This window comes from Carassius auratus, chromosome 19, assembly GCF_003368295.1.
Source record: "Carassius auratus strain Wakin chromosome 19, ASM336829v1, whole genome shotgun sequence".
Lineage (NCBI taxonomy): Eukaryota > Metazoa > Chordata > Actinopteri > Cypriniformes > Cyprinidae > Carassius > Carassius auratus.
This window is the reverse complement of record NC_039261.1, coordinates 27,642,122-27,667,074: the sequence shown is the minus strand read 5'-3', so window position 1 is coordinate 27,667,074 and position 24,953 is coordinate 27,642,122. Positions and strand designations below refer to the sequence as shown.

The following is a 24,953-nucleotide window of genomic DNA, read 5'->3' as shown; positions in this document are numbered from 1 at the left end:
AACTGAAATCAATATCCTTTAATATTTAGTTTTAGAACAATTTAGTTTTAAATTTTGTTTTAAAAACAAAATTACATCTACAAGTAGGACAATTTTTTTTTAATTGCCACCAAATAATAAAAAAGCTATATATTGTTTAACTTAAACCAAAGAAAAAACAAACAAACAAAAAAATAAACCTTTCAAAAATTTAAAGCAGGATTGAACCATAAAGAAATTCTCCATTTTAAAGCACACAAAATACCTAGCTATATTATTTTCTCATAGATTGCAATCATAGTAATTGTTGAGTGACAATTTTTGCTCTTTTTTTTTTTTTTTTTACAAATAAATAGCATTAATATTTAAAATGTAGCGAAGTTAGCAACCCTGTAAAATTAAATAGAATATTTAAAAACAAAGACTGACTGTCCACACTAAATGTTCCAAATTTTTCCACAGACAGAGTATCTGTTCTAGCTGAGACCCTTTTCCCACACTCTCTTCTAGCAGTTGGGGCCCCCTTTAAGCCACACGTGTGCATGCACACACACACACACATACATACAGTGCAAGCTCTGAGCAAAAACGGCTACGCTAGTAATCGAGGAAGCTAGCAATGAGAAAGAAAAATGGCGTATGAAACGAAACTTGTAAAGGCTAATGGGCTGTCCATGCAGGCTCTGCTCAGTGTACACACAAGCCTGGTTGAAGAACGGTGTCACAATCAACATGTTTTTAATGTATGAACCATCTTAACTATGCTACCAAATTACAATTATCCATTAAAAGGAAAGATATATAATAATGCAGATTAATGTAAACATTAATGTGAATACTTATATATATATATATACATAATTATAGTAGGTCCTGTGTCCATGACACAGCCTTGTAATGCACCCTGACCAAACTATGCTTCCAGAAAACGGCTCCATAAAATGCACACCCCTTGGTACATTCACACACACTCACACTCACGAGGCCAAACTTTACCCAACTTTCATATTTTGTGTGTGTGTGGGGCAGGGCCTAAGCTGAGACTCATATGATATAATGCAAGATCACTCCCATCATGCATTTCACTATACTTAGCTCTCATTGGTTTGCAGTTCAAACTAGCTTTACATACACAACCTCTGACCTGCTCCTATCAACATTTACTACATGTATAATGTTTATTTTGTGATAATGTTTATTTTGCTACACATTTAACACTCAAATTATACGGTTTCCATGATTTACATACTAACCTCATCATAATAAGCTATTGTTTTAATACACTGTTAGTGTATAAAAATTAAACCGCAAATAACCTGTCCACTTAATGTCACGTCATATTAAAAGATCAGCTGGTCCATCAAGAATAGCCTTATAATTGAACTAACCGCAACATGCGTTTAACCATTACGAATAAAAAAATAATAATATTTAAGTCTACTTTAGTCAAAATAATGAACTACCTATAATTAATTCAAAAGTGCCAAATGCTTCACATTATAGTTTTTAACAAAACAAACTTTAACTTAAACTACATACAATTCACGTGGAAACGTATTTAACGAGAACTCACTTTAAAAAAAATAAATACATATACATAACCGCTAATTAATTATACATAAAAAAATGCAGGACACTGGGGAATTTATAAACAGCTTATATGTTCATGAGGCAGTTGCAAAGTGAAAATAAGGCGAATATTCATTATATCTGTAGTCGTTACGTCAACTTAATTATTACAATAAAACAGCAACCCACTCACACACGGTTGGTAAACAGTGCTTTGTGGCTTACACCGCGTCTAGTCGTTACAGTTCCCGTGAACCCACAAACCGGTTTTCGTGACAAGACCTCGACCTTTGCAGTCCACGCGCGCTGAGGAGTCCATCTCGTGCCTGAGCAGCGCGAGGAGGGGAAAGAGGGGGCGGAAGCACTGAGCGGCATGACTGAATAGTAGTTTCTTCTTAAATGGACGCCAGAGCAAGCATGGCTCCATAAATGCACATCCATGTGCAACGTGACGTCCCATTTACAACGTTTGCGTTCTCACTTTGCACACCTCTACTGCGTTTCTTGTTACGTTTTGTTAAGGCCTAAAGGCCCAGTAATATGTGAACTCAGCATATCAAGGGCCTCAGATGTAGTACAAAACCCCACATTCCGCACGCTGACATGGAGGTTCAATCAGTAGCATATTGTAGCACTTTTTTTTTTTTTGCTACCAAACACGCCTGTGGATTTACATTTAAAGCAGGTAGCCTACATAAAACACAGTCACCACCCTAATCTTGAATTTCGCTTTCAAATAATTTGATGGATAATATGAACGTAAAACAAATCAAATGAGAGCCATTTAAAATATTAAAAACAACAAGTACGATGTAAAATCTGGCCTTGTCAGGAGAAAAATATCTGGAGATAATTCTTCAAAACCAAAACGTGGACTTAGCCATTTTTTGGATGAAATTGCGAAATTTACAAATAAATCTTACCTTTGTCGCTTAGGGACAGAGTGCTCCACTTCTAAGACTTTTCCGTGAAGTTCTACTTTCCCTGAAAAATATTAATTGTATTTTAATAAGTCACATTTTTATTTCAAACAATGTATATTGTGTGGCAAAGGTTTACAATTTACGAAAGTGCAAAAAAAAAAAAAAAGCCATTTACGCTACGTGTACAGAAACTACACTGACATGTAAGATAAAGAACATTTCCACTACAATCTAAGACAAAATTAGTTTTATATTAAAAAAAATGCATACAAAATTTCCCAGAGGTTAAACTTGGAAGACAAATTTGCCCCCACGCTTGCGCGAAGGCCTCAGCTACGAGCAGCGAGACACTGACTTGTTAAAGAAAATCACGAAAACGTCCACTGACTAATACGGTCTCTTTATGGCAAATATTGCAGGTTTTACACAATGCACACTCGTTCAAAACATAATCAACCCATAATGTAGAGAAAAGGGAGTAGTCGAAAGGCCTACAAGCCCCCAATGCAACCCAACCACCTGGTGTTTCAGAACTCGTAATTACAGCGACAAAAGTGATACATTTTTACAATGGCAAAGTTCACAAAACCTCCAGTTCTGTGTAACACTTTAATTCACTTTCAAAAAAGTGCTCCACGAGCTGCGTTTAGAAGCCACACGAAACACCAAGAACATTTTAATTCCAATAAATATTATGTGCAGCCTCTTGCCGCTTGGATATCGGAGTTTTTTTTAACACATTATTTCACATTATTGCACACATAAGCAATGCTTCAACTTTGATAGACAGTTGCCATTCAGTTATTTTGATACTAAAGCGAGACTTGGCGTTCTCGGCGAGTAAAGACCGTGGTTAAAAAAAAACTGAAAGTGAATAGCCTACACTTGGTCAAAAATACGAACACATCCCAGTTTTGCATAGGCGTCTAATTGTGAAACGCGACCGCTGCATGTGCATTGTAATTCATTTGGAGGGTGGACAAAATCACATACGCACAAAAGTCTCACCTGAAAGAGTGTCAATGGCCCTCATCGCTACCTTTTCGTCGGGGCAATCCACAAACGCATAGCCACTTTTTACGAGAAAGGGTGCACTGAAAGGTATCTTCCACTGCTCAAAGATACTTTCCAAGTCCAGCGCGCTCGCCTGCTCGCTCACGTTCCCGATGTAGAGCTTATTCATTTTGTTGTATACGGAAAAGAGCGACCGTGTTGTAGAGGGCAGCCCTTTATCGCGTCGCTCAGATGGGCAGTGTTTGGAGAGAGAGAGAGGGAGTGAGAGAACCGCTCTGTCGCTCAGCGGAGGGTTTGGGAGTGTTCTCCCAATCACTCCAAGCTACTGTGATATTTGATGGACGAGATCGCCGCCGTGCTTGCGCGCACTCGCGTTTCCTCTTGATTTAAACGCGCTGAATTATTTATTCCGTCACCTCTGCGAGGCAAGGGCCGGGAAGATAGAGAAAGTTTCTTTATTCTTTGGCGATGCGACTAAATTGTCACACGCGTTTGTGTAGGCACCGCCTCTTAATAACATCGAGGGAACGGGAAACAAAAAAACGCTAAGTTCTTCTGCCTTTTTCAATGAGCCACGTGTTCAAACTACAAATCAGTCCTGCACGTGAGGTGTCCCGGTTCCTCAATTAAGTGTCGGATTGGGGGAAATGACACAGGGATGACTGGGGTGGGGACAGATAAAGATGGAGAGAGAGAGAGAGAGAGAGGGTAAAACATTGCAGGGATTCCGTGCAAAAAGCTAACTGTACTCGTTGTACTGTTAATGATATTCCGTTCGGTGGACTTTTCTCCCCTAATGCCGTTCTGCGCTCTCATTGGTTGTTGGTGGAGTTGTAAAGAGGCGTTGCACGCACGCTCGCTCGCCTCACAACGCTTGAAACCAGCGCTGAGGCTTTATCTGAGTTTATGGTGGGCTGCCACATAGGGGACGAGGGGGAGGGTCTGCCATTCATACAGCATCTACACTATTTCTTTATTTTCTATAGAATCTATGATATACATACATACACGGTGAACAATCGAGGCCACATTCAATCAAGCGATAATGTCTTTTACTCTCCCATTTTACGAAGAAAAATCCTACATGCGCAACTACGTATAGGCTAATTATTTACACACATACATATGTGAAGCATTTTGCGTTACTCTACGCAGCTTCTTAACTATACATGCCTACAGTTTTTGACTACTGTGGCCTAGTGTAACGTGACCTAACCTGATTGAACAAAGCGAATTATACACTTCCGGTGCCTAAAGAATGGGGAGGGCCATGCGGATAGAAAAGTCGTAATGGCGAGTGGTTAAGGCGGGCCTCCTTCTGGCACAGTGGGGAGGAGATCATAGGCCTGTGTGTTGGTTCATGCAATATGCTTTAGACTTCTTCCCCGAAAATTGGCCACATTTCTTTCACTGTTCCGCAAAAAAGAGTTGCATAATATCTGGATATGCGGCCTGCAAATGGCTCGACCTTCCACGTAAAACGGAGACATTTACGCTGGGCCCACGCCCTTATGCGTCTCTTTCTCTCTCCCCCTCTTTTTCTGTCACACACACATATGTCGTGCTTGTTCTCTTTTAAAAGATGTGTCCGTACGCATATAAAGTCAGATTTGATAAATATTCAAGTTGTATAATATTTGCATCGCAAGTTTAGGATATGACACGTTCGGAAAGATTTTCTGATAATAAGGACGAATTGAGATTTTACGCCCTTATTGGTGACTGTGAGATTTGAGACACTGTTGGGGGGTTTTCCGAACAAAAATGTACATTAAATGCTTTTAGTGGTTTCCATGAGGCCAATAGGAAAGCGTAGGCTATTCAGAAATTTACGTCAGGATTTCTTTAAGTTTACGTGTTGGCGCGTCCTAGCAATTTCATTTGATTGAATTTATGTAATTTATTTGTTATGTTACCTGGCGTATGAATTAAATGAGGAATATTCCTAAAATATTTTCGTCTTTGATTTACCAAGCCCCACAAAGAAGCCCACACACGATTAATTAAATTTAAATCCAAGAATCATGCTGATACATTTTTTTTTTACAGTTTTCTGTAACAATAAGCATGCATATTGTTCAAGATAAAATTTATTTAAAATAAACTAGTAGGCCTAATGTACTTTCGTTATATAGTGATGCTTTCGAATTAATTTCGTCCTTGTTTGATAGTACTAGCCCAATTAAACTTCTCTTTGTATCATACACGTTCATCTTTATATTATTTTATAAATTTAACTGTATTTAATTTTCAGCCCTGGCCATCTTTCCCAAAACAATAGTTAATGGCATAAGCAAAGGAGGTTTCTCTCTCTCTTTTCCCTCGACGATTTACTTTTAACCCAGATTCTGCCTTACCAATATTTATTTAGCCTTTTTAACACATACACTGAAGTAGAGTAAGCCATAAATCGTGCTTTGTTCTATATTAGCAGTAAAACTGCCACGTTGCTCGTTTAACCCTTGTGCGGCCCTCATTTGGGAGTCACACTCAGGGTCTTCAGGGGTCATAAGTGACCGGACACCTAAAATGTAACTTTTTTGCCCCCCAGTAAAATCAGTGGAATATATTTTTATTCAATAATATTTTTTCTTTTTTCTTTTGTATTTTGAGAAAATTTTAAGGTATTAATTCATATTTATGCAATAATTATGAACAATTTTTCTCATAGAAAATAGTACATAATTTTTTTTTTCTAATTTTTCTAAATTATTTTCGAATTAATGTTGTATTTCAGATTAAACCAGAGACTAGGCCTTTCAAATACATTTTTTTTGAAGATTTTTTAGCGCCACCTGGTGAGAGCAAAGAAAGAAAAACATGTAAGTGCATGGTGCAACCACTTATTACCAGTATAGGAATCTATAGAGAGGCTTGTGAATTCCCTTATTGTTTTTAGACATAATTGCTTACTCATATTAAGTAGTGGACTTGAATATATATTAATACATTCTAAAGAGTACTTTTTGTATATTTTTTTATATTTCTTCTGTTATAAATAATGATTTCATGCATTATTTGCATTAAAGTTTTTGCATTATGATTGCAATCAAACCTGAACATATTGTTCAGTGGCACAGAGCTCCTGCAAAAAAATAAAAAATAAGAATCCTCAGAATGGTGCAAAGGACCAAGTCTGAGTTTCTAAGTGCACTGACAAACCCAAGAGGCAGCGCTTGCTTCTCATCGCTGTTTTACAGACAGCAGGTCATAGGTGTGTGCGTGTGTGCGCGCGTGTGTGCGCGCGCGTGTGTGTGTGTATGTGATTATTTAGAGTGTCATACCTTCACTGCTGTTAGATTTTCTCTGCATTATGACTGAATTATTGAATGGATTTCACATTCTCAAAACTTTGCTCTGTGTTACAGACACAGTAGTTCATAGGTGTCTATGTGTAAGTATGTGTGTGTGTGTGTGTGTTTGTGTGTGTGTGTGTGCATCTGTGTGTGATTGGATGTGTCAATATCACACTCTTGATGTTTTATAGTGTTATCCCTTCACTGCTGTGCACTTTTTTTCAGTTTTGTGATCGATTTGTAGATTGTGTACACAAATATTCTCTGAATTGTTGTATTTTTGTCTATTTCCCATTCATTTCCTATGGACGGTCATTTTTGACCGAAGACCCTGAGTGTTACTATTTTTTTTACGCCCACTTAGACTGTTCGAATCATGCCCTCAATTTTTTTGTATGTTCACACCCCAAATGCCATGAAAGTCACCGCATTTCATATCATTCCGATGAAGCTGTGATTTTTAACATTTCAAAACGTAAAATATTCCGGTCGGAAATGACCGAAGACCGCACAAGGGTTAAAATAATTTGTACGAAGAACCCTGAAATCCTCATTAGGATGTTTTATAATTGAAAAGAACTAGCTTTTTAAATGCCATATATAGTAACTTTAATTGGCAACTAAAAGTGTAAAAAGTAACAACATCTGATTTCTCAACGTGTTAATGTGAGTAACGTCAGAGTCAGACAGCATGGGTCTGGATGCCAGTAGTATAGCTCGCGCAACTGAAATACTACTGTAGAATGGCACGCACATGATGCGCTGCTATTGGTCGAAGAGGAGACCAATGAGAGCGCAGCTCCTTTCTGCTTTACTACTCTCCCTGACTGCTGCATCGGCTGTGTTCATTCATTGGTTTTCATCTACAGCTCTTCGGTACAAATCCAGGCGCGAAAAAAAGTCTAATAAGGGGTAGAATTACTTAAGTTTCAAAATAAAAAAACCGGAACATATTATGCACCATACATTTTCTTTCAGTTTGAGTTCAAAAGGTAAAAGACACGCAAAGAAAAGAAAATATGGAGGAGGGCTCCGTTTTCACGAGGTATTTCGAGGTAGTTCGCATGTATGTGTTATATATTCAGCATTTTCTGATTCTGTAGACTTGGTTGTTTCTTTACAGATGTGGCGGAAAGTCTTAGTTTATGCATTGCCTTAAGATACCCAGTCCTTTTGTCTAGCACACATGTGGGGATTCTCCTCCCCTCATTCGTTGGTCAAATCGGAAGCCCATTTTCATACCATTGCCCCTTTTTTTGTACCGTCCATTTCCTATAGTAAATTTTGTATAGACTGTGATAATGAATACGCACTTTGTAGAATCACCAAACCTACATTCGTACAGGATGTTTGTGGGGGTTGCTTTAAATGCATGCTATTGGAAAGGAATGCGACCCGTTGCTCCACCCGTCAGGGGACACGTTTTCTATAGGAAAACATTGTTTATGTAGGCTAGTATGCGGATTGAGGGTAGTATGTCGGTTAGACGAAAAGTATATACGGGCTTTACTTAAAAACATCGGGATAATTTGCCTTTTAAATCGAATTAGGGACCCAAACGGTAACATAAGTACGTTTTGAACGTCGCCTATACATTATATACAGACAAAAGGCTAACAAAAGTAAAAAATGCTGCCTTCGCGTTCGTTGAAGAACACTGGAATTAAGCACTATGTAAGTTGAAAAGTATTTTTTGTACCGTTTCAGATTTCGAGTACTTTTTGCGTGTTTTTAGCCTGTGCTCCCTGTTGAGTGAATGTATGGAGCATTGTGTGCAGTAAACGCCATGTTTATGCGAAGATTTGCTTTCAGAAACGTTCACAGAAGTTTTGTGTATAGCAACCAGCTTCGTGTAACAGTTATTTTGAAACTAGTATTTTTTTGTTGGAAACCAATTACTACTAGTTTTCTGTTGATTATGTTTTAAGGATACATTTTTATTTGACAGTTTAGTCGATGTTTATGTTCTTGGCTGTATCAACCACTGTGTATTTATACAGAAAATGGCGGTACTGTTTCACATCTTCCAGTAGTTTTTTTTTAAAGCCTGTTTCCTGTGTTTATGTCAAAATAACTCGTGTAGTTAATTTATTTAAACTATCTTTAGGTTACTATAATGTCATCCTAAGGAATGTGTTGAGTATTTAGTCATTTAGTTGTTTAACTTACGTACGTTCATTCCGTTATTAATTCACTTCATACCGTTTCGCTGTTTTTAAGAATGTTAAAAGACTTTGAAAGCTGAAATGTAAGATTTAAAGTCACGTAATCGGAATATTATTATTGTGCTTTACACTGTGGAAAGTTGGAAGTTTCTACGTATTTACTTAGCTATTCTATTTTGAGATACTTGCATTTTTTAAAGGAATTATGAAATGATGATGATGATGATGAATAAAAAAGAAGCACATAAATAAAACAAAAAATAAACAAACCATGGTCTACATAAGTTATTTGTAGGCCATGGCCTATATAAATCTGTCCTGTCTCTGAGTATTTGTTAAAAATCATAAATTTATTTTCATTTATCTTTTACAGAGCTTAGAACAAAATTGAGATATACAAATATTTGTCTCAAATCATTTTAAGAACAAAAACAAGTTAGCGTAACCTGTGTGATGAGGTAGGCCTGACCCTTGACCGTGGAGCCTCAAAAATCAAAGCCTTGCAAACTTAATCAGGTCCTCTGTGTAAGCTAATGAACAGAGGATTGGAAATAAAAAGAGGTTTTATTTAAATGTTTAAGACATGCTTGGTTAGAGGCCTGTTTAAGTGCAGTACGTAACGTCTGAATATCTTAAAAGACCTGTAAAACAAGTCCAATCCTATATTCATTGTCTTAAGCAGAACAAAGCTAGACAGACCCAAGTTGTCACACATTTAAATAAATATTAATTGTTTAATAGCCTACATTGGCATTAAGGGTTAAGAACGCCCTCCGTTTCCAGAAATTATTTTTGTAATGTACACGAATAAGAATAAATTGTACTTTGCAGGCTGATATTTTGAGTGGTTTCAGTTCAAGGTTTATAGCATTTTAAGTTAATTCAGAAATGGGTATTGTATTTTTTCAGTTTTAATATGTATGGTTGCCACTGAAGACGTGGGAGGTCATAATGTGTGCGCTAATTTTCTCATGTCCATTTGAAATAATTGGTATGGACTGATTTTTATTTTATATGATGTAGAAATCCATTTATAGTTAATTTTTTTCTATGTGTCCACTGTTATGTTTGTTGGTGGACAGGTATATAATGTACGTTGAAGAAAATTCAAGGAGATAAAGACTGTTTACGCTACAGAGTAAAGACTGTTATTTACTGCGCCCAACAGTCATTTTAATTGCTGAGATGCGCTGAAAACATAAGAATAAAAATAGTAGAACCAGGAAACATTTTTGAGATGTACACAAGTAGTGTGACTTAAATATGTGGTTTATTTTGTGTAAAAGTTGACATATGTGAGGATGTCCATTTTTCACATTTGAGTTTGATAAAGTTCTTGAATCAAATATGTAGATTTTATCACTGCATTTGTAAAGTTTAAAGTGTATTTTTTAAGTAATTTAAAAAAGTGAACATTTGCAAAGAAATGCACAGTGTGAGAATGATATAAGGGTATTTAATTTTTTTCCTTTTCAAAGAAGCTACATATGGGATGTGTGAATTTAAGCAAATTTAATATTAACTCAATGCACCACAGCACAATAAAATAATACATTCTTATATTATCTTATTAAAGATGTCTTCTAAGGAAAAATTGTGATGTGATGAATTATCTGTTTTTATTATTATTATGATAATACACTGACAGCTGATGCATTGTCAATTTTCCATAAAATATGATCTCATATAATGAAGTTACAAAATTATTGGAGTTTAATGACTTAGAAGAGTTGCAGTTAGCGACTTTGAACTTTAGGTCCACCAAAGTCTTTTTTTTTTTTTTTTTTTTTGTAATAGTCTCTGAAGACTCGTTTGCACATTTACTATGTATATTCAAAAGTACTTTTAAGAACATTTTAGCAGTGTTGGCCTCATGTCACTTCCTTGCCACATCAGGGAGTGAAATCTAAGCAATGGTCTTGTCTCAGAACTAACTTACTCGTCCACTCCACTAATCTGAAATGCCTGGATAGGTGAAAACAATATGGCCGACAGTCTAATGTAGCCAAGGGCTCCACACTGCTCTAATGGAGTACCTGGTGTCCTTTTCTGCTCGTTTACTATAGATGATTCCAAACACATTTCACACAGATTCACAAATGAAAGCTTCTCGTAAGATCCTGTGAACACTCTTAACAAAGTTTTAACTACTGCAGTGGCACTGTATAAATCTCAAGATCAGCCGTTCACTCAAACATGCATATATTTGAATTCATGTTAATGAACTGGTCTGTTAAGCATTCTTTAAAATTTATTAAAAAGTGGCAAAAAATTCTACTGAAATAGAATTGATGTCATGTTAACCATACTACAAATCATGACAGCAGCATGCATTCGTCCATGTTTAATCATCTTGTGTATATGGTTGGGGGGAAAATGGCTGTATTTCGTAGGCTCATCGGTTCAGTTTTTATAACGGCTTCAGTTTGTCTTTATTGGAATGTTCAACTTTGAAGAAAACTTGTACAGTTCTCCTCTTTATTAGTGATTATTCATTATTATTGAGATTTACGAAATGCATAAGCATTTACTTGAGTTTTATGATGACATTGTTACAGTATTGTACCAATTATTTCTGTCTGATTTGTTTTCAGTCTTTAAAAGGTTCTAAATACATTTTTAAAGACATCTTGTGTTTACACTTTATTGTAACATACTGATAACAATGCAAATTATCAATGTTCTATTCACCTGCTATTATTGTGACCCAATTATTATACCCAGTGTGTTTTAAGTTTAAAACCATTTTAAAAACAGTTTTTTTCCCTTAGACATTAAACATTACGTGCTAGAAACTGCACTGCAAAACTAATTTCTAAGCTATAAATTAGATGTTTTTTTCTTCTGCACATTTTAATGTTTTTTTTTTTTAATTTAGCATTTAAAATGTTTAAGGCAAGTTGACAATTTCTTTAGAGTACATTACTGAAATTATTATTAATTATGCTTATATTCCCAGCTTTGAAGAACATTAAAAAGACTAAGTAGCACATAAAAGCATGTCTTGTCATAATAAAAAGAAACATTTATTTTGAGGTCTTTATTTCTTAAGAAAGAAACAAAGCAACACAATCCTGAAAATAAAAGTATTTCGTCACAGATGAGGCAATCCAAGCCTGCTTTCTATATGATGCTCTGCCTCACAGATGTACAGCAACTCCCACACACACTCACTCTCTCTTGGAATCACATACATCCCCACTAAAAGATGCCCAGTATATAGGAAAACTCATCACACCTTACAAGCACACTACAAAAAACAACTCATAAAACCCCATAATGACAGTATTTATGATCTCCACAAACCTTACATACTGGGAAGTCTACAAATAAAGACAAATCTTTCTCTAGTACAATGAGTTTACATGTCTTTATAAATGTATAGCTCGATGCAAACAGGCAAAAAGAAAGAAGTCTTCAGGATCGTCTTAGTATCTTCCTGCAAAACACAAACGTTCTATTAGAATGAGTCTACAATTAAAACGTCCATCACATGGTACATGATTCAGTGGGCAAACGGGTGAATAATGGGATTTCATGAGTAATGCACTCTAGAAGCTGTGGCTTATCAGGCAGGCATGCATTTGGGCATCTGTGGAAAATTCAGATTGCTCAAGGCTTTTAAAACCACTCACGTGGGCTGTATGAGCGAGATCTTGAGCGAGACCTGTACCGGCTGTAATAAGGTGACGGAGAGCGCCTCCTGCTGGAAAAGAGAAGAAGAGATTAGAATTCATAAGAACCTTTACAGAAACACTATACACAATGCACACATTGAAGTATATATTCAATGTTACCTGTATCTGTAGTCATACTCATCATAACGGTCGTATCTGTCGTAGCCACGATCGTAATACGAGTCTCTTCTCCGACCACCGCCGCCGCCGCCACCACCACCGCTGCTGCTGCTGCTCCCACCTCCATTACTAAAAGTCACATTTGAAGTGTTAATACAAACCACCCATACCAGTTCAGCTTATTTGGCAGAATGGTTTTTCTGGCCTGCAAAACACTCACTGTGTGGGCCGACCCATGTAGATGCCTGGTGTGGGGGTGTGTGCACGTTTAGTGATGGAATAATCCACCCTGATGCGCCTTCCATCCAGCTCCATGCCATTAGCCCGCTCCATTGCCTGTAGTGAGGGATAAATGGTCTGTTTAGACAGGATATACAGTCAGAGAGCGTCTAATAACATTTGAGTGCTCAATGAAGGTCTGAAAAACCTAGTAATGAAAATGTCTTCGTGTTGTTAAGGATCAAAGAGACGGTTAAAATGGAAATTCTGACATTATTTACTCATCCTCATGCCATTCCAAACTTTTTGTTCAATGGACCATAAAATATGACATTTTTATCCATACAGTGGAAGTCAGTGGACACCATAACTACTTGGTTACCAAAAATATCTTATTTTGTTAATGCACTGTGAACAAACAAATAATGAACAACCTGATTTTTACTAAAGTTAATGGATTAATAGATGCTATAAAAATATACTGCTCATTGATCATCCAGACTGATGTGTGAACATAATTAACATGTTTACTTCACATGAGTGCAATATGTATAGCCAATTAAATATAAACTGTAGTTTTCATGACTATTCCAGTCCTGTAAATCACAAATTGCCTGATATTTCCAGATTTTACCTAAACAAGTCAATGCGTTTACTAGATTACAACACGTAATCCGAAATTGTCCTTAAAAAGGAAACTGCTTAGACTGTGAAATTGCATTGGCAGGGCATTTCCAGCTGGGGATGTACCTCTTTGGCATCGGCGATGTGCTCAAAGTAAACGAAGGCAAAACCGCGAGAGCGTCCCGTTCGCTGGTCGTAGACAACATTGACACCGGCCAAAGGGCCGTGACGTGAGAAGACCTCTCTCAGGTCTCGCTCTGTTGTGTACAGACTGAGACCAAACACACCCAGACACGTGTTCGGGTCTGGATTGGCCTGTAAGAGGGACAGAGGTGTCAGCACTAAACTGCACAGAAACAATTGTAACATTTTGTGCACAAATATTACTGATCACACTGATGCGTAAACACTAAAATCACATTTTTGTTCTTTGACGATGGGTAAAAAACATTTATGTTTCTCCGATCGTAAACCTTCAAATTTCATACCACAGAAAATATTCACATGCAATGACATGAAAAATAATTACTGGACGTGATGGAAAGCAGCTCAACATTCCTTTCGTATGTAATAAGCAGTCTAAGATCCTGTGTGTTTATTGTTACAACCCTCCAACAGAGATGATGTGCCAGTTGTTCAGGAAATACTTCATTGCTTTCTCTGGTGGGGGCAGCAAATCAACATGACTGCCTAATTCTCTGAAATGTCTGTGGGTAACTGTGTGACAGTATTTAATAACCCCGTTAAAGAGATTTTGATGCAAAAACAAACATTACAGCTTTCCGTCCAACAAAACATGTCTTAGGGCATCACAGTATGAATGAGTACGGTCATTGCATGAGCCATCTGAAGGGCTTCACAGTCAATGCAGGAAGACAAAGTGATTCTTACAAACCAAAAGTCATCACATGAACCTCTTAAACCCTTTAAAAGGCAACATTGAGACTTGCTTGGTCTAGTGGTTATTGTTAAAAGGTTAAAAAAGGTCCACATACCCTGGCGTCACCATGACTGTGTGAGTCTTTTTTGGAGTCATGGCTGTATGAGCTCTGTTGATGCAATAAGAAGGAATGACAGGGGTTATTAAAGACAGTCATGTTCGTCCCCGTGAGGATGTGATGGGGGTTTGCATGCATTTTGTACAAAACAGAAACACACCTTTAAGGCTAGCAATTAAAACATCACTTAAAAAAAATACATAACATGTTCTTTATTTTAAAGCACTTGAAGAGTAGGGTTCAAAATCAGATAACCAAGCCTACACTCTCAGAGAGAAACTCTAAGGTACAAAGACTAAAAAGTACACCTCTGATCCTTATTTACCCCCAAATGTTACATAATTACACCGTAATGGTAAAGGAAAAGGTACCAGTCAAGTGCCATTTTGGTACATTATTTTCTGACATAATTTCAAATCTTTTAATTAACAAAAATGGTAATTAAAGTGATTTCAAGGGATAGGTCACCCGAAAATTACATTTCTGTTATTATTCGCTCACCATAACGTAGAGTAAAAGAATGTCATCATATGTATCGTAAGCGGATGCCACGAGCAATGTGATTTTTAAAACAAGCGTTTCATTCATAAATTCAAACAACTTTACTTTCACACTGTGTATATACAAACAGAAAGACAACAAGTGCAGTGCTGAAAATGGGCAGAGTTACATAAGCTCTAAAGTCTAAGATATTTCAGGTATTTCTGCTGCAAGATGACAAAGCTTTTACTTCATCTCTGTTTATTAACAAATATTAATGATGTTATTCCAAACATATAATCACCAATAATGACTTTGTTACCTGTAACTGGAAGCATCTACATATTAAATTAATAAAGCATAAACAGTTTTTATGTGACTGCGGAAATTTCAAGAACAGTATGTTTTCCTATTTTTTTTTTTCAGGATTTTCTGAATGTTTAAGGCACCCAGCCACTTGTCTATGAATCACTGCTGTATGCTGCCATTTATTAAAATAAAATATTTTCATAAAAAATATAAAGAAATATCATATAGGTTTGCAACGATATGATGGTAAATAAACAATGAAGATTTAATTTTTGTATGAACTATATTTTTAATAGCAACTGCAGTAACAGTAGTTGTGGTCCCTAAACTTCGACTCCTATCCCATGGCACTCACCCGACTGCCAGTGTGTCTGCGGCGGTTAGACATGGGCGATGTGCTCTGGCTCCGTCTGCGGCGGTTGTCAGGGCTGTTGGAGTGAGAACGAGACTTCTTCCGGTGGGAGTGAGACCGAGAGCGGCTGTAGCGGCGATTCGAATGCCGCCGAGAGTGAGACCTGGAAAGGACCCAAACACAGAGTGAGATATCCCAAATAAACAGAAATGAATGTGCTTTTCAAGAAAGAAATGGCTTAGTGACATGAACTGACCTTGACTTGGAGCGGGATCTGGATTCAGAACGTTTGGATGGTCGGGTAGGGCTGGGAGAACCAGACCTGCTCTCCATCTTGGGTTGGGCAGGACTGCCCCGCTCCGATTTGGATGGCGAGCGGGATTCCTAACGTCACAGCAATGTGTTACAACATTTACAAGAGGAAGGTTCACAAAGCAAGCAAACTTACACACTCACACCACATACATAATTGCAGAAATCCAAACATTCACTTTATCACAGCTGTGGAGGAAAGTGTTAGAATTACTTAAATTATATCATGGAATAAAAACAACAAAAGTTAATAGCATTATGATCAATAGATTTACAAAGGCTACAAAGTCATCACAGGTCCTTGTGATGCTTGTTCTTTAGCCAAATCACCACAATAAAGCGACAAACATGCAAATGATCATCAAGAAGAGATTAGAAAGACACTTGGAACACAAATTCTGCATTTACTTAACCTACGGACTTATTCATTCTTCTGTTTTCAGAATACGCTATTTCCTTTCTCTCAGGCATTTTATTCTTCGGTCTTCATTTGTTCAGTTTTCATTTTTCCTCTCCTTTTCATTTCTTCACCCCAATCTGAAACCTCTTTTCTTTTTTCTGCTTTAGACACATAACGCGAGCGTGCTTCTATCTGACCGATCTTCCGTTCTTTTCTCCCCTTCCCACTTAACCGTCTGCTCTGTAAACATTTTCTCTGTAAAAGCCTTCTTTTATCTTGAACATTCTTCCACATTCTTGGCCTTAACTCTTCAAATCCTTCACGACCAATAACCTTAATGAAAAAAGAACATTCAGAGCAATTAAGATCAAGGGAAATTTAGGATAAAAAAATGAAGTGAGCTATTCAAATTTCACTAACTTACTCCTTTTGAAATACAGATGTTTGTTTGGTTACATAATCAAAAAGTGTAAGAGAGAGAGATTAAGGAAAGATCAGAAATGCTGGAAAGAGAAACCAAAAGTACTCAGGCTGCAAACTCGTGTTTTAACACGTTAGAACACGTGTTAAGTAATTTTTTCATCAATATCTGCTACAACAACTGTACTATTGTAGGACCGTCTATTAAAATAAATAAATACATACATAAATCAAAAGGGCACATTGTTATATAAAAAAAATACATGCTGTTAAAAAGTATTGCCGTGTTCAACACAGCAGCTTATTTACATTTATTTGATATTCAACATCGTAATGGACTTCTAGTGACTAAATATTATAATATAAACCATACAGTGACTAAATAATAAACGTTTCAAGAATTATAAGCCGTAACGTATGTATCGGTTGATCTTACGTTATCGATTTAGAGAAATTGTAAATAAACAAAAGAAAGGGGCAGTTAGCCGTTCACTAATCGATCGTTACCGCAAAGAGAAAGAGATGATATTTGATGAAAACGACAGAGCGGTTTACACAAAACATGATGCTTACCCTCGCCTGGAATTGTGGCTCCTCGACATCACTCATTTTTAGAATATTATATGATTGGCAAAAGCGTGAAAATGAAGATATTCTTCCTCGAAGACTTCCGCTCTTCACGTAAGTTAACTGCAGAAAATGGCTGACCAGCTGAAGCGCGCTGTGAACTATGGGAGACGACTCAATAACTACGTCACATCCTCCTAAACATTGGATGATAGATAGATAGATAGATAGATAGATAGATAGATAGATAGATAGATAGATAGATAGATAGATAGATAGATAGATAAAGCATACACTAGCACATTAAAAGATTGTCATTTATAGATAAAAAAAAAATCAACATATCTCAAATAAAACAAAAAAATGTAATGACATGATACACAACCATATAATTATTTGAAGCATTTTGAGGAAAACCTACTTTAACATTTCACATCACATTATGGCACAAATGAAAGGACACATCTGAAGTATCGTTAGTATCGTACGTGTTTTATTGTATGGATTGTGTTGTCTGGTAATGCTGCATTCACTTTTGCTGGCGTTCAGCTTCATGTACTGACAGCAGCTGAGGTATATCCCCGCCCTTAAACAAATCAACCTGCAATACAGCCATTAATCAATGATTCATAGATTATTCTTTGGATCAGCTCCTTTCCTCCACAGTTCAATAGCTAATGCATTGCAAAGCACAAAGTCTTAATTAAAAGATGCTACATGTAAACCTTCGCTCTGGAATCCAATTAAGTGCACTACACACAGTTAGCTAGCTGTGGAGATAATGCTGTACATTCATTATGAAACACTCATCCGTATATGAAAAATCATTTAGAAAACACATCGTGTCACTCTCTCATATCCATATTGCACATAAGTTATAAAATATATTTGTGGTCCATGAATTTAAGACAAAACAATAAGGCTGAAACCCATGTGCACAACAGAAAAATGATGTCTAAAAGCTGCTTTAGTCTAAAAAATATATATTTATCTCTGTATCTCAGTCTTTGCTGTAGTGGCACAGATTGATGTTCCTGACCACAGTTTGCTATTTTAAAGAGTGCGGCTTATGGGACCTTTCAGGTGATTGTGGCAGAAGGTTCAGAGGGTTACTACGTCTCTCTGGCCGGTGGGCAGACATATTTTGTTTGGTGGACCTGGAAACGGTGACTCTGGCAGCAAGAAGAGTGCCAGCAGCAGGATGCGACATGTTCTGTATGGAGGCATTCACAGCAGCTTCCACTTTCCCTTCCAACTTCACCAAACGGTTGAGAATATCATCTAACAGCACAGCAATCGTCCTCTTCAAGTCAGCTTCAGCAGAATAAAGAGATAAGGCAAGGATCAGTATTTTGTTATTCCTAAACCTCTTTCTACCACACCCATCCTGAATGCCAAGCAGCCTATTCATTCAAATAAGAATAGGGTCACATCAAAAAAAATAAAAAAATAATACAAATACAAATTAATAATTATATATTTTATAAATGAAAATGTAAAAAGAAACTATTTGTATTTATCAACACTGGAATTCATTACAGTTGACAGAAGCACATTAACTATATATATAACAACATTTATTTATCTTTGCTTGTGTTAGTTACTAAAAATACAATTGCTCATTTAATCAGAATTATTATTATTATTATTATTTTTACAAAATGTATTAATCTTTGTTCATGTTAGTTAATAAAATAAATTGTTCAATACATTGGCAAATGTATTTTTATTTACTGATGCAAGTGAATATTATATGTTGTGGAATGTTAATAAATGTTATATTTTACAAATATAACCTTGTTACAAATATGAATGTTACAAATGAGACCTTTTTGTGTTACCAAGTGTTACCAGAAAGGGAAAACATAAAACACAATTTCACTTTACATTGAGGGTAAGTTGTCAATGCTGGTAAATGCATTAGATATCACAAACTCACAACTAACAATAAAATATAAAATTGCACTCATTTTAATGTTCTGTTTTAAATATACTAACATTTTAAATAACATTAGATAATGTGTTATGAGCAAAAAACAGTAGCATTCATAAAAACCTACTAATGTATAGGAATGAACCCTGCTGTTAAGTGTTAGCAAATACATCTTAATTCTAAAACTTTACATTTTGTTTGATTAAAATATGCATATATCCTATAACATTTGCTACAGGCTTCTGTTTTTATAAAACATTTGTTGTGTTTTTTGGCACTCTAAAACAGCATACAGGTAAGGAATGACATAAGAGTGATTCAATTATGTATAATAATAATAAATCCTTACCATATCCTGCCATGGAGGTGCCATGGGGCCCTGAAGGGTTCTGGTTCTCCTCGCTAAGGACTTTGACATAGCGATGGCTGAGCTCGAGGATCTGTTGGCGGAGCTCTGTGCTGCTCTGGCGCCGTGGTTGTGTGATAGTGTAGTGAAGCAGCAGCAGACACCAGGCCAGGCCGAAGACCACCAGAAACACACTCAGTCTGTGAGACATGCTCCTACGCAGCAGACAACCCAGCATGGCAATGCTGCAGGTCTAATGGGACCCGGGTTATGGGGACGGAGTGGGGTGGGGACAGGTTTATAAGAGGGTGTCAGGTTCAGGGCTGGGAATAATTAAGTCGTGAAAAAGCAGAATGGAGATTGAAATTAGAAATGGGGAGAAAGGCCAGTAATAAGCTCACTGATCTCATGTATTTGTTTAGTCGTTTTGACAAGGAAATCACAAGCAAGGAAGATGGATGGATTGAAAGTAATTGTCTATTGTTGAATACCTGTAAAACACAACACACACACACACACACACACACACACACAAAACAAGCAGAAATTTGTGAGAATAATTGTATTAAATGGCTAAGGTTACAGTTAATACGCGAAAGCCTCAGGTTTCAGTTTGTATTAATAAATTAAGTTTCCATCCTTAAGTGAATAGAAGTCCTGTCACCACTCTCTTCCTCTGGGGTCACAGTGCTATTCTTCACCCAGTCACAAATCACTCATCCAGATGGTGCTTTAGATAAATTAATAACGTAGGGGGGAGAAATACAACCACTTTTAATCATCACATATCCACAGTAACAGCAGAACGATATTAGGGAAGTTAAAATGAAGCATTTTTGCAGGCAGTTTGACAAGTTCCAGCCTGTCAAGCTGTTTGTTTTCAACTCTAGAGCTCTAAAAGTATAGTCACGTGAAATTTTAAGATGGGAATTACAGCATAAAACTGGGTTAAAGCTCTGAGGTCAGACATATCATGCTTTTTCTGAAAAGATCGAGATTATTAGTTAAACAATGTGAGAGTTATTCATTTACTCGTTTAACTGCTGTAGCGATATTGGAGAAAAGGTTAGCAATAACAGAAAAACATGACCACTGATATTTGGCATGCATCATACATAGGGTCAGCATACGCAAATGTATATAGTCTAATAGCTTTTAGCATTCTGGTTAAACTCATATTATGCTTGTAGATATGCTCGTTTTATCTTTTTAATTTGGTTCTCAAGGTTTCAAGATATTAAGCAGCTTAACGAATCGCCTGTATTACTGCACGCAGTCTATTATCGCTTTAAGACAAGGCCGGGTGTGAAAGATATTGAACAGCTGGAACAGCCTGATGAATCAGCTACGGTAACACAGCTAACGTTAATATAGAAATTACCTTAAATACTTTGATCAAGGTGATGGATTCGTGGACTCCAAATCGTTGACATCTTCTTAGCGCGTGTGCATGGCAGCCCTAGCAAGCCTTTATTAAAAAATCAGTAATATTAAACCAATATTTAAACTGCAGCATAACTTCAAAGCGAGCGTCTCTGTATTAAGTATGAAGCTAATTATTTTTGGGGTAACTTAACGCCTTAAAATAAATGCTAGATTATCATACGGAGCCAACTGTGGTGGCGAAACTACGAACTAATACAGAACACTTTCAGTAATATTTTTCCCTTGCGGTGACAACACGATTTATTGAGTACGACGTCACGAAACGCACCAGGCAGCGATGTCCGGTTGTGAATGGATTCTTCTTTTGAGTCGAATCTTTTTAATGAATCAAAACGATTCTTTCACATTGGAATAAACAAATCGTTAATTGGTTGTCTATCGTTAATTCTTTTACTGTCTATGGTTGTCTCCATGGTTGTCTCTGCTAAATGAATTTAAAATATCCTTGTGATTACTTTTTTAATCTAATTTTTTTTTTTAAATAATTATTTTTATAATTATTTTATTATTTTATATTTTATTAAAATTGTCTCAATTTGCATTTACAACATCTGTTATTATGAGAAATATGTAACGAACTTGCCTTTTCTTTTCTTTTCTTTTTTTTTTACATTTCAATAATAAAAAATAAAAAATATTTATTTTTGTATAATTCACGCAACGAACCAAGTCAGTATAATAAGTTATAACCACTGGTCTATAATACACAATATCTTTTTCTTTTCTTCAGAATATAAATGTGCGATGATGCAACTACATCATAAAGTAAAAGAATCACTGAATCATTTTTTAAAGAACTACTTGAAGGAAACGATTCTCTGACGTCTGACTCACGTAAAAATGTCAAAGGCAGCATGGGAAATGTAGTTCACGTGTACAAAGGTAGTCGAGATGCATAAAAATCGTTGTGAGTGTATATTGAATATTACTGATTAGAAATTTTTACATTATGGTTTAAAATGTTAAATGATTCTTATTCCTAATTTAGACTGTTTGGGGAAAACTTATCACTGTTTTGTCGTTGCCTAGAAACACAGGCGGCAAGAACAACATTCATTGTAAACCAGTTGCAGAGTCAGTGTTGCAGCTCGAGAAGTAATTTATATCAACAGGCAAATCTACAAAAAAGACTGGGAATGGAAAAGATACACATCGACAAACACGCAACCAATGCAGTGGAGGCATATTTAGAATACAAAAGGTCGGTTTGTTTGGGAAAAATCGGGAAACTAAAGTCTATTTACGTAGTCAGTGCAAAAATATTTATTATTTTTACCTTCTCACGTCCTATTTTATTTTATTATTATTTTTTAAAGCTTGTCGAGTTTGAAAAATTGATCAGATAATGTAATAATTCTAATTCATTCTCAGGTATAAACAACATTGCACAGACTTTGAGGAGTTGCCAAAGGAAAGGCCTATAATCTTGCCTTGTAGGGTCAAAGGTTGTCAGTGTGTGTCCTATGAATATGTTCATATCAACGGCTCTAAACCAGTACGCTGTCAGTGCAAACACACAACTAGTGAACACAGTGAAGCTATAGCCCATCAGTGCAAAAAATGTGGGTTTTGTACCATTGCATCTCCTATTATTAACATAACTCATCATGTTACACATAAGCATTTGATCAAATGTAAACAAATCTAAACCTGTGTACCTCCAGGCACTCGCTGCACTGGCTATCGAAGTCCATTCACCTGTGGATGTGGTCAACCTGCATATGCCCATGTGACGCTGGTTGAAACTACAGAAGAGCGCATGAGACGGGGACGTCCGGTGGGCAGAGCTGTTCCATATGCAGCTATGGGAGGTTTAACTGGGTTCAGCTCACTGGGGGACGGCTACCTGAGACTGGATTCAGGTGGCATAGGCAATACATGTGAACAGCACACAGAATAGGCTAAATGTCACCTTAAAGTGGTTCCACAACAAACAGAATGTTAGCATTAGGTTAGCACTCACCATTAGTCAACATTATGCTTGTTTAATTATGTTACATTTTATGCTTTCTGTTTTGCCTGAGAGAATTCTTAATATTTGTCTAGTGGTATATTGCTTAATTACAGCAAATATTTTTCAACAGTGTGTATTTATTCATCATAACATCAGTATAAATGTATTTATGATATTTGCATAATGTATTTATATAATAATATATTAACATGAATAAAATAAAGAAATAGAAGTAAACTCATACTGATATTAAGATTAATAATTTAAAATAATCAGATCTAATTAAGAACCATTAAAATACATAAAATCAAGAAATTTTCCCCAACGTTTTTTTTTTACATTTTTCATTAAGTAATAATAATTTAATTTAAATTAAATAATTTAATTTAATAATAGAGTGAATTCTCAATGCTTCATAATTAAATTTTTAACAAATAACTCTAATAATTTAATACATTTAACTATCTTTTTATTTACTTTTTATTTAGTATAAATAATAAGGTTGAATTAATTGTCAATGCCCGTAAAAAATATTTAAACAAAAATTCATATTTATTAAAAATGCTCATGTCATTCAAGTATCTGACAGAATAAAGATTTTTGGTTAAAATGTATATTAATATAAAAGGAATTTAAAAGGTACATATCATGCCTGAAACTTCATACCATTTCTTTTTGATAACCGTTTTTATTTTATTGAAATTTCGCTTACAGTGTAAAAATGTATGTACGTTTACATTTGTAAGATTACTGCTATAGTTTCCAGTTTTGGCCAGCAGAGGTCAGTAGTGATACACATGCCTCTGCTTCACCTCACCAGATTTGCCTTGACTGTGTGTGAGAGATGTGTCTTTGTTTTCAATGAATTGGCTTTAAATTGCTCTTCTCTACTTGCTAATGTTCAGAACAATAATAGCAATTAAAGAACGTAATTAAAAGAGTGTTTGTGCTCTATCTATGAGACACAGAGGGCTGCTTACTCTGTGAACCTCGCAGGCTCTGTGGCTCACATTCAATCGTTTTCTGTTCAAGAAACAGAAAGAAAGAAGAAACAATTTCACCCCTAATCATTGGTACAGTTCCACTAGAATGGTTTGCTGTGCTGGGCAAGACTAGCTCTGTCTTCCACTGTGTCTGTGTGTGTGTGTGTGTGTGTGTTTTGGATCTCAGAATATGTTTGAATGTGCTGCTCTGTTTTTGTATTCGTGAATGTTTCATGACTCATCCTAAGCTCCTCAAGATTCCATTAGATCGAATTCGTTACGACTTCCTCTTTGTATGTTCATACACTCTTCCTCTGTTCTGATATGCATCTCCACTCAATTGCTCTTGAGAACATCTGTCTGTCTCATGAAATGCACAAATGCGAGTGTGTGTGACCTGCGAGACTTGCCTTTGGTGACGTCGGTGATGAAAAAGAGACCAAACACAGACTCTACTCATTACCACACTTGAAATAAGACTCGCGGCTCATTGGTGGATGTTTCATCGCCACCAAACACTCTGAAAATACCTCGCTGATTTATTTAGAAGTCTCTTTTGTACTGCCGCTCTTTGCCTGGTCCTCTATTTATATTAAGTCTCATTTAGATGGTATTATATTATGCACCCTGCGCCTCTCTACCTCTTCAATGATATCTTTAATTCGTTCCCTCTCTTTTGTCCCCCTCTTCCAAATCCCTCAGCTTCAAATCTTTAGTTACACAGGAATCGGTTAAAGACACTGAGAGCAGGAGAAAACTGTATGAATTGGGTTTAAGTTCACTGGTTGGCCAATGTTCACGGCAGTGCTATACATTCACGAATGGTTCAGTAAAAGGATAATTCACCCTGCAAAAGTAAAAAAAAAA

At 36.3% G+C, this 24,953-nt stretch overlaps 4 protein-coding genes across 12 annotated transcripts in view; 1 reads left to right on the top strand and 3 right to left on the bottom strand.

Annotated features, from left to right (window-relative positions):
* The window catches only part of igf2bp3 (insulin-like growth factor 2 mRNA binding protein 3), a 30,378-nt gene extending 26,142 nt beyond the window's left edge, over nt 1-4,236 (bottom strand). The window contains exons 1-2 of one of the 4 annotated variants that reach the window (XM_026289945.1): nt 3,480-4,236; nt 2,472-2,532 (exon numbers count right to left, since the gene is read on the bottom strand). In XM_026289945.1, the coding sequence (XP_026145730.1) occupies nt 2,472-2,532; nt 3,480-3,654 (236 nt within the window). In that variant the 5' untranslated portion in view covers nt 3,655-4,236. The remainder of the gene's footprint in view (nt 1-2,471; nt 2,533-3,479) is intronic. The other 3 variants (XM_026289946.1, XM_026289947.1, XM_026289948.1) reach the window with 3 other exon arrangements.
* A 7,714-nt stretch (nt 4,237-11,950) lies between these two features.
* LOC113120077 (transformer-2 protein homolog alpha-like) lies at nt 11,951-17,587 on the bottom strand. Of its 5 annotated transcripts, none has more exons than XM_026289936.1 (10): nt 17,431-17,584; nt 16,455-16,770; nt 15,982-16,109; nt 15,729-15,888; nt 14,582-14,635; nt 13,713-13,901; nt 12,964-13,079; nt 12,744-12,872; nt 12,582-12,649; nt 11,951-12,385 (listed from the first exon to the last, which is right to left on the bottom strand). In XM_026289936.1, the coding sequence occupies exons 2-10, from the start codon at nt 16,506-16,508 to the stop codon at nt 12,375-12,377; spliced, it is 909 nt and encodes a 302-aa protein (XP_026145721.1). In that variant the 5' UTR covers nt 16,509-16,770; nt 17,431-17,584; the 3' UTR covers nt 11,951-12,374. The 5 variants fall into 5 exon arrangements, with proteins under 5 accessions (XP_026145721.1, XP_026145720.1, XP_026145723.1 ...); XM_026289935.1 differs by having other exon boundaries at nt 12,582-12,652; nt 17,431-17,583; XM_026289938.1 differs by having other exon boundaries at nt 12,582-12,652; nt 16,459-16,770; nt 17,431-17,583.
* Nucleotides 17,588-17,895: 308 nt separating this feature from the next.
* On the bottom strand, nt 17,896-21,423 carry ccdc126 (coiled-coil domain containing 126). 2 transcript variants are annotated; one of them, XM_026289940.1, is made up of 3 exons: nt 21,085-21,423; nt 19,707-20,194; nt 17,896-18,738 (listed from the first exon to the last, which is right to left on the bottom strand). In XM_026289940.1, the coding sequence occupies exons 2-3, from the start codon at nt 19,939-19,941 to the stop codon at nt 18,473-18,475; spliced, it is 501 nt and encodes a 166-aa protein (XP_026145725.1). In that variant the 5' UTR covers nt 19,942-20,194; nt 21,085-21,423; the 3' UTR covers nt 17,896-18,472. The 2 variants fall into 2 exon arrangements, with proteins under 2 accessions (XP_026145725.1, XP_026145726.1); XM_026289941.1 differs by having other exon boundaries at nt 19,707-20,026.
* A 502-nt stretch (nt 21,424-21,925) lies between these two features.
* fam221a (family with sequence similarity 221 member A) lies at nt 21,926-23,253 on the top strand. Its single transcript, XM_026289942.1, has 4 exons — nt 21,926-22,056; nt 22,179-22,350; nt 22,521-22,711; nt 22,814-23,253. Exons 2-4 carry the CDS (start codon nt 22,286-22,288, stop codon nt 23,047-23,049), a joined length of 492 nt encoding a protein of 163 aa, XP_026145727.1. The 5' UTR covers nt 21,926-22,056; nt 22,179-22,285; the 3' UTR covers nt 23,050-23,253.
* Nucleotides 23,254-24,953: the final 1,700 nt, after the last annotated feature.

Coding starts and splice junctions, on each gene's coding strand:
- LOC113120077 (XM_026289935.1), bottom strand. CDS start 16,508: ATGCCTGAGAGAAAGGAAATAGCGTATTCTGAAAACAGAAGAATGAAT. Junction 16,110..16,454: donor ACAGAAGAATGAATAAGTCC/GTAGGTTAAGTA, acceptor CTGTGACGTTAG/GAATCCCGCTCGCCATCCAA. Junction 12,873..12,963: donor TACATGGGTCGGCCCACACA/GTGAGTGTTTTG, acceptor TGTGACTTTTAG/TAATGGAGGTGGGAGCAGCA.
- fam221a (XM_026289942.1), top strand. CDS start 22,286: ATGGAAAAGATACACATCGACAAACACGCAACCAATGCAGTGGAGGCA. Junction 22,351..22,520: donor GCATATTTAGAATACAAAAG/GTCGGTTTGTTT, acceptor ATTCATTCTCAG/GTATAAACAACATTGCACAG. Junction 22,712..22,813: donor AGCCCATCAGTGCAAAAAAT/GTGGGTTTTGTA, acceptor GTGTACCTCCAG/GCACTCGCTGCACTGGCTAT.
- ccdc126 (XM_026289940.1), bottom strand. CDS start 19,941: ATGCTGGGTTGTCTGCTGCGTAGGAGCATGTCTCACAGACTGAGTGTG. Junction 18,739..19,706: donor CACCTCCATGGCAGGATATG/GTAAGGATTTAT, acceptor ATTCTGCTGAAG/CTGACTTGAAGAGGACGATT.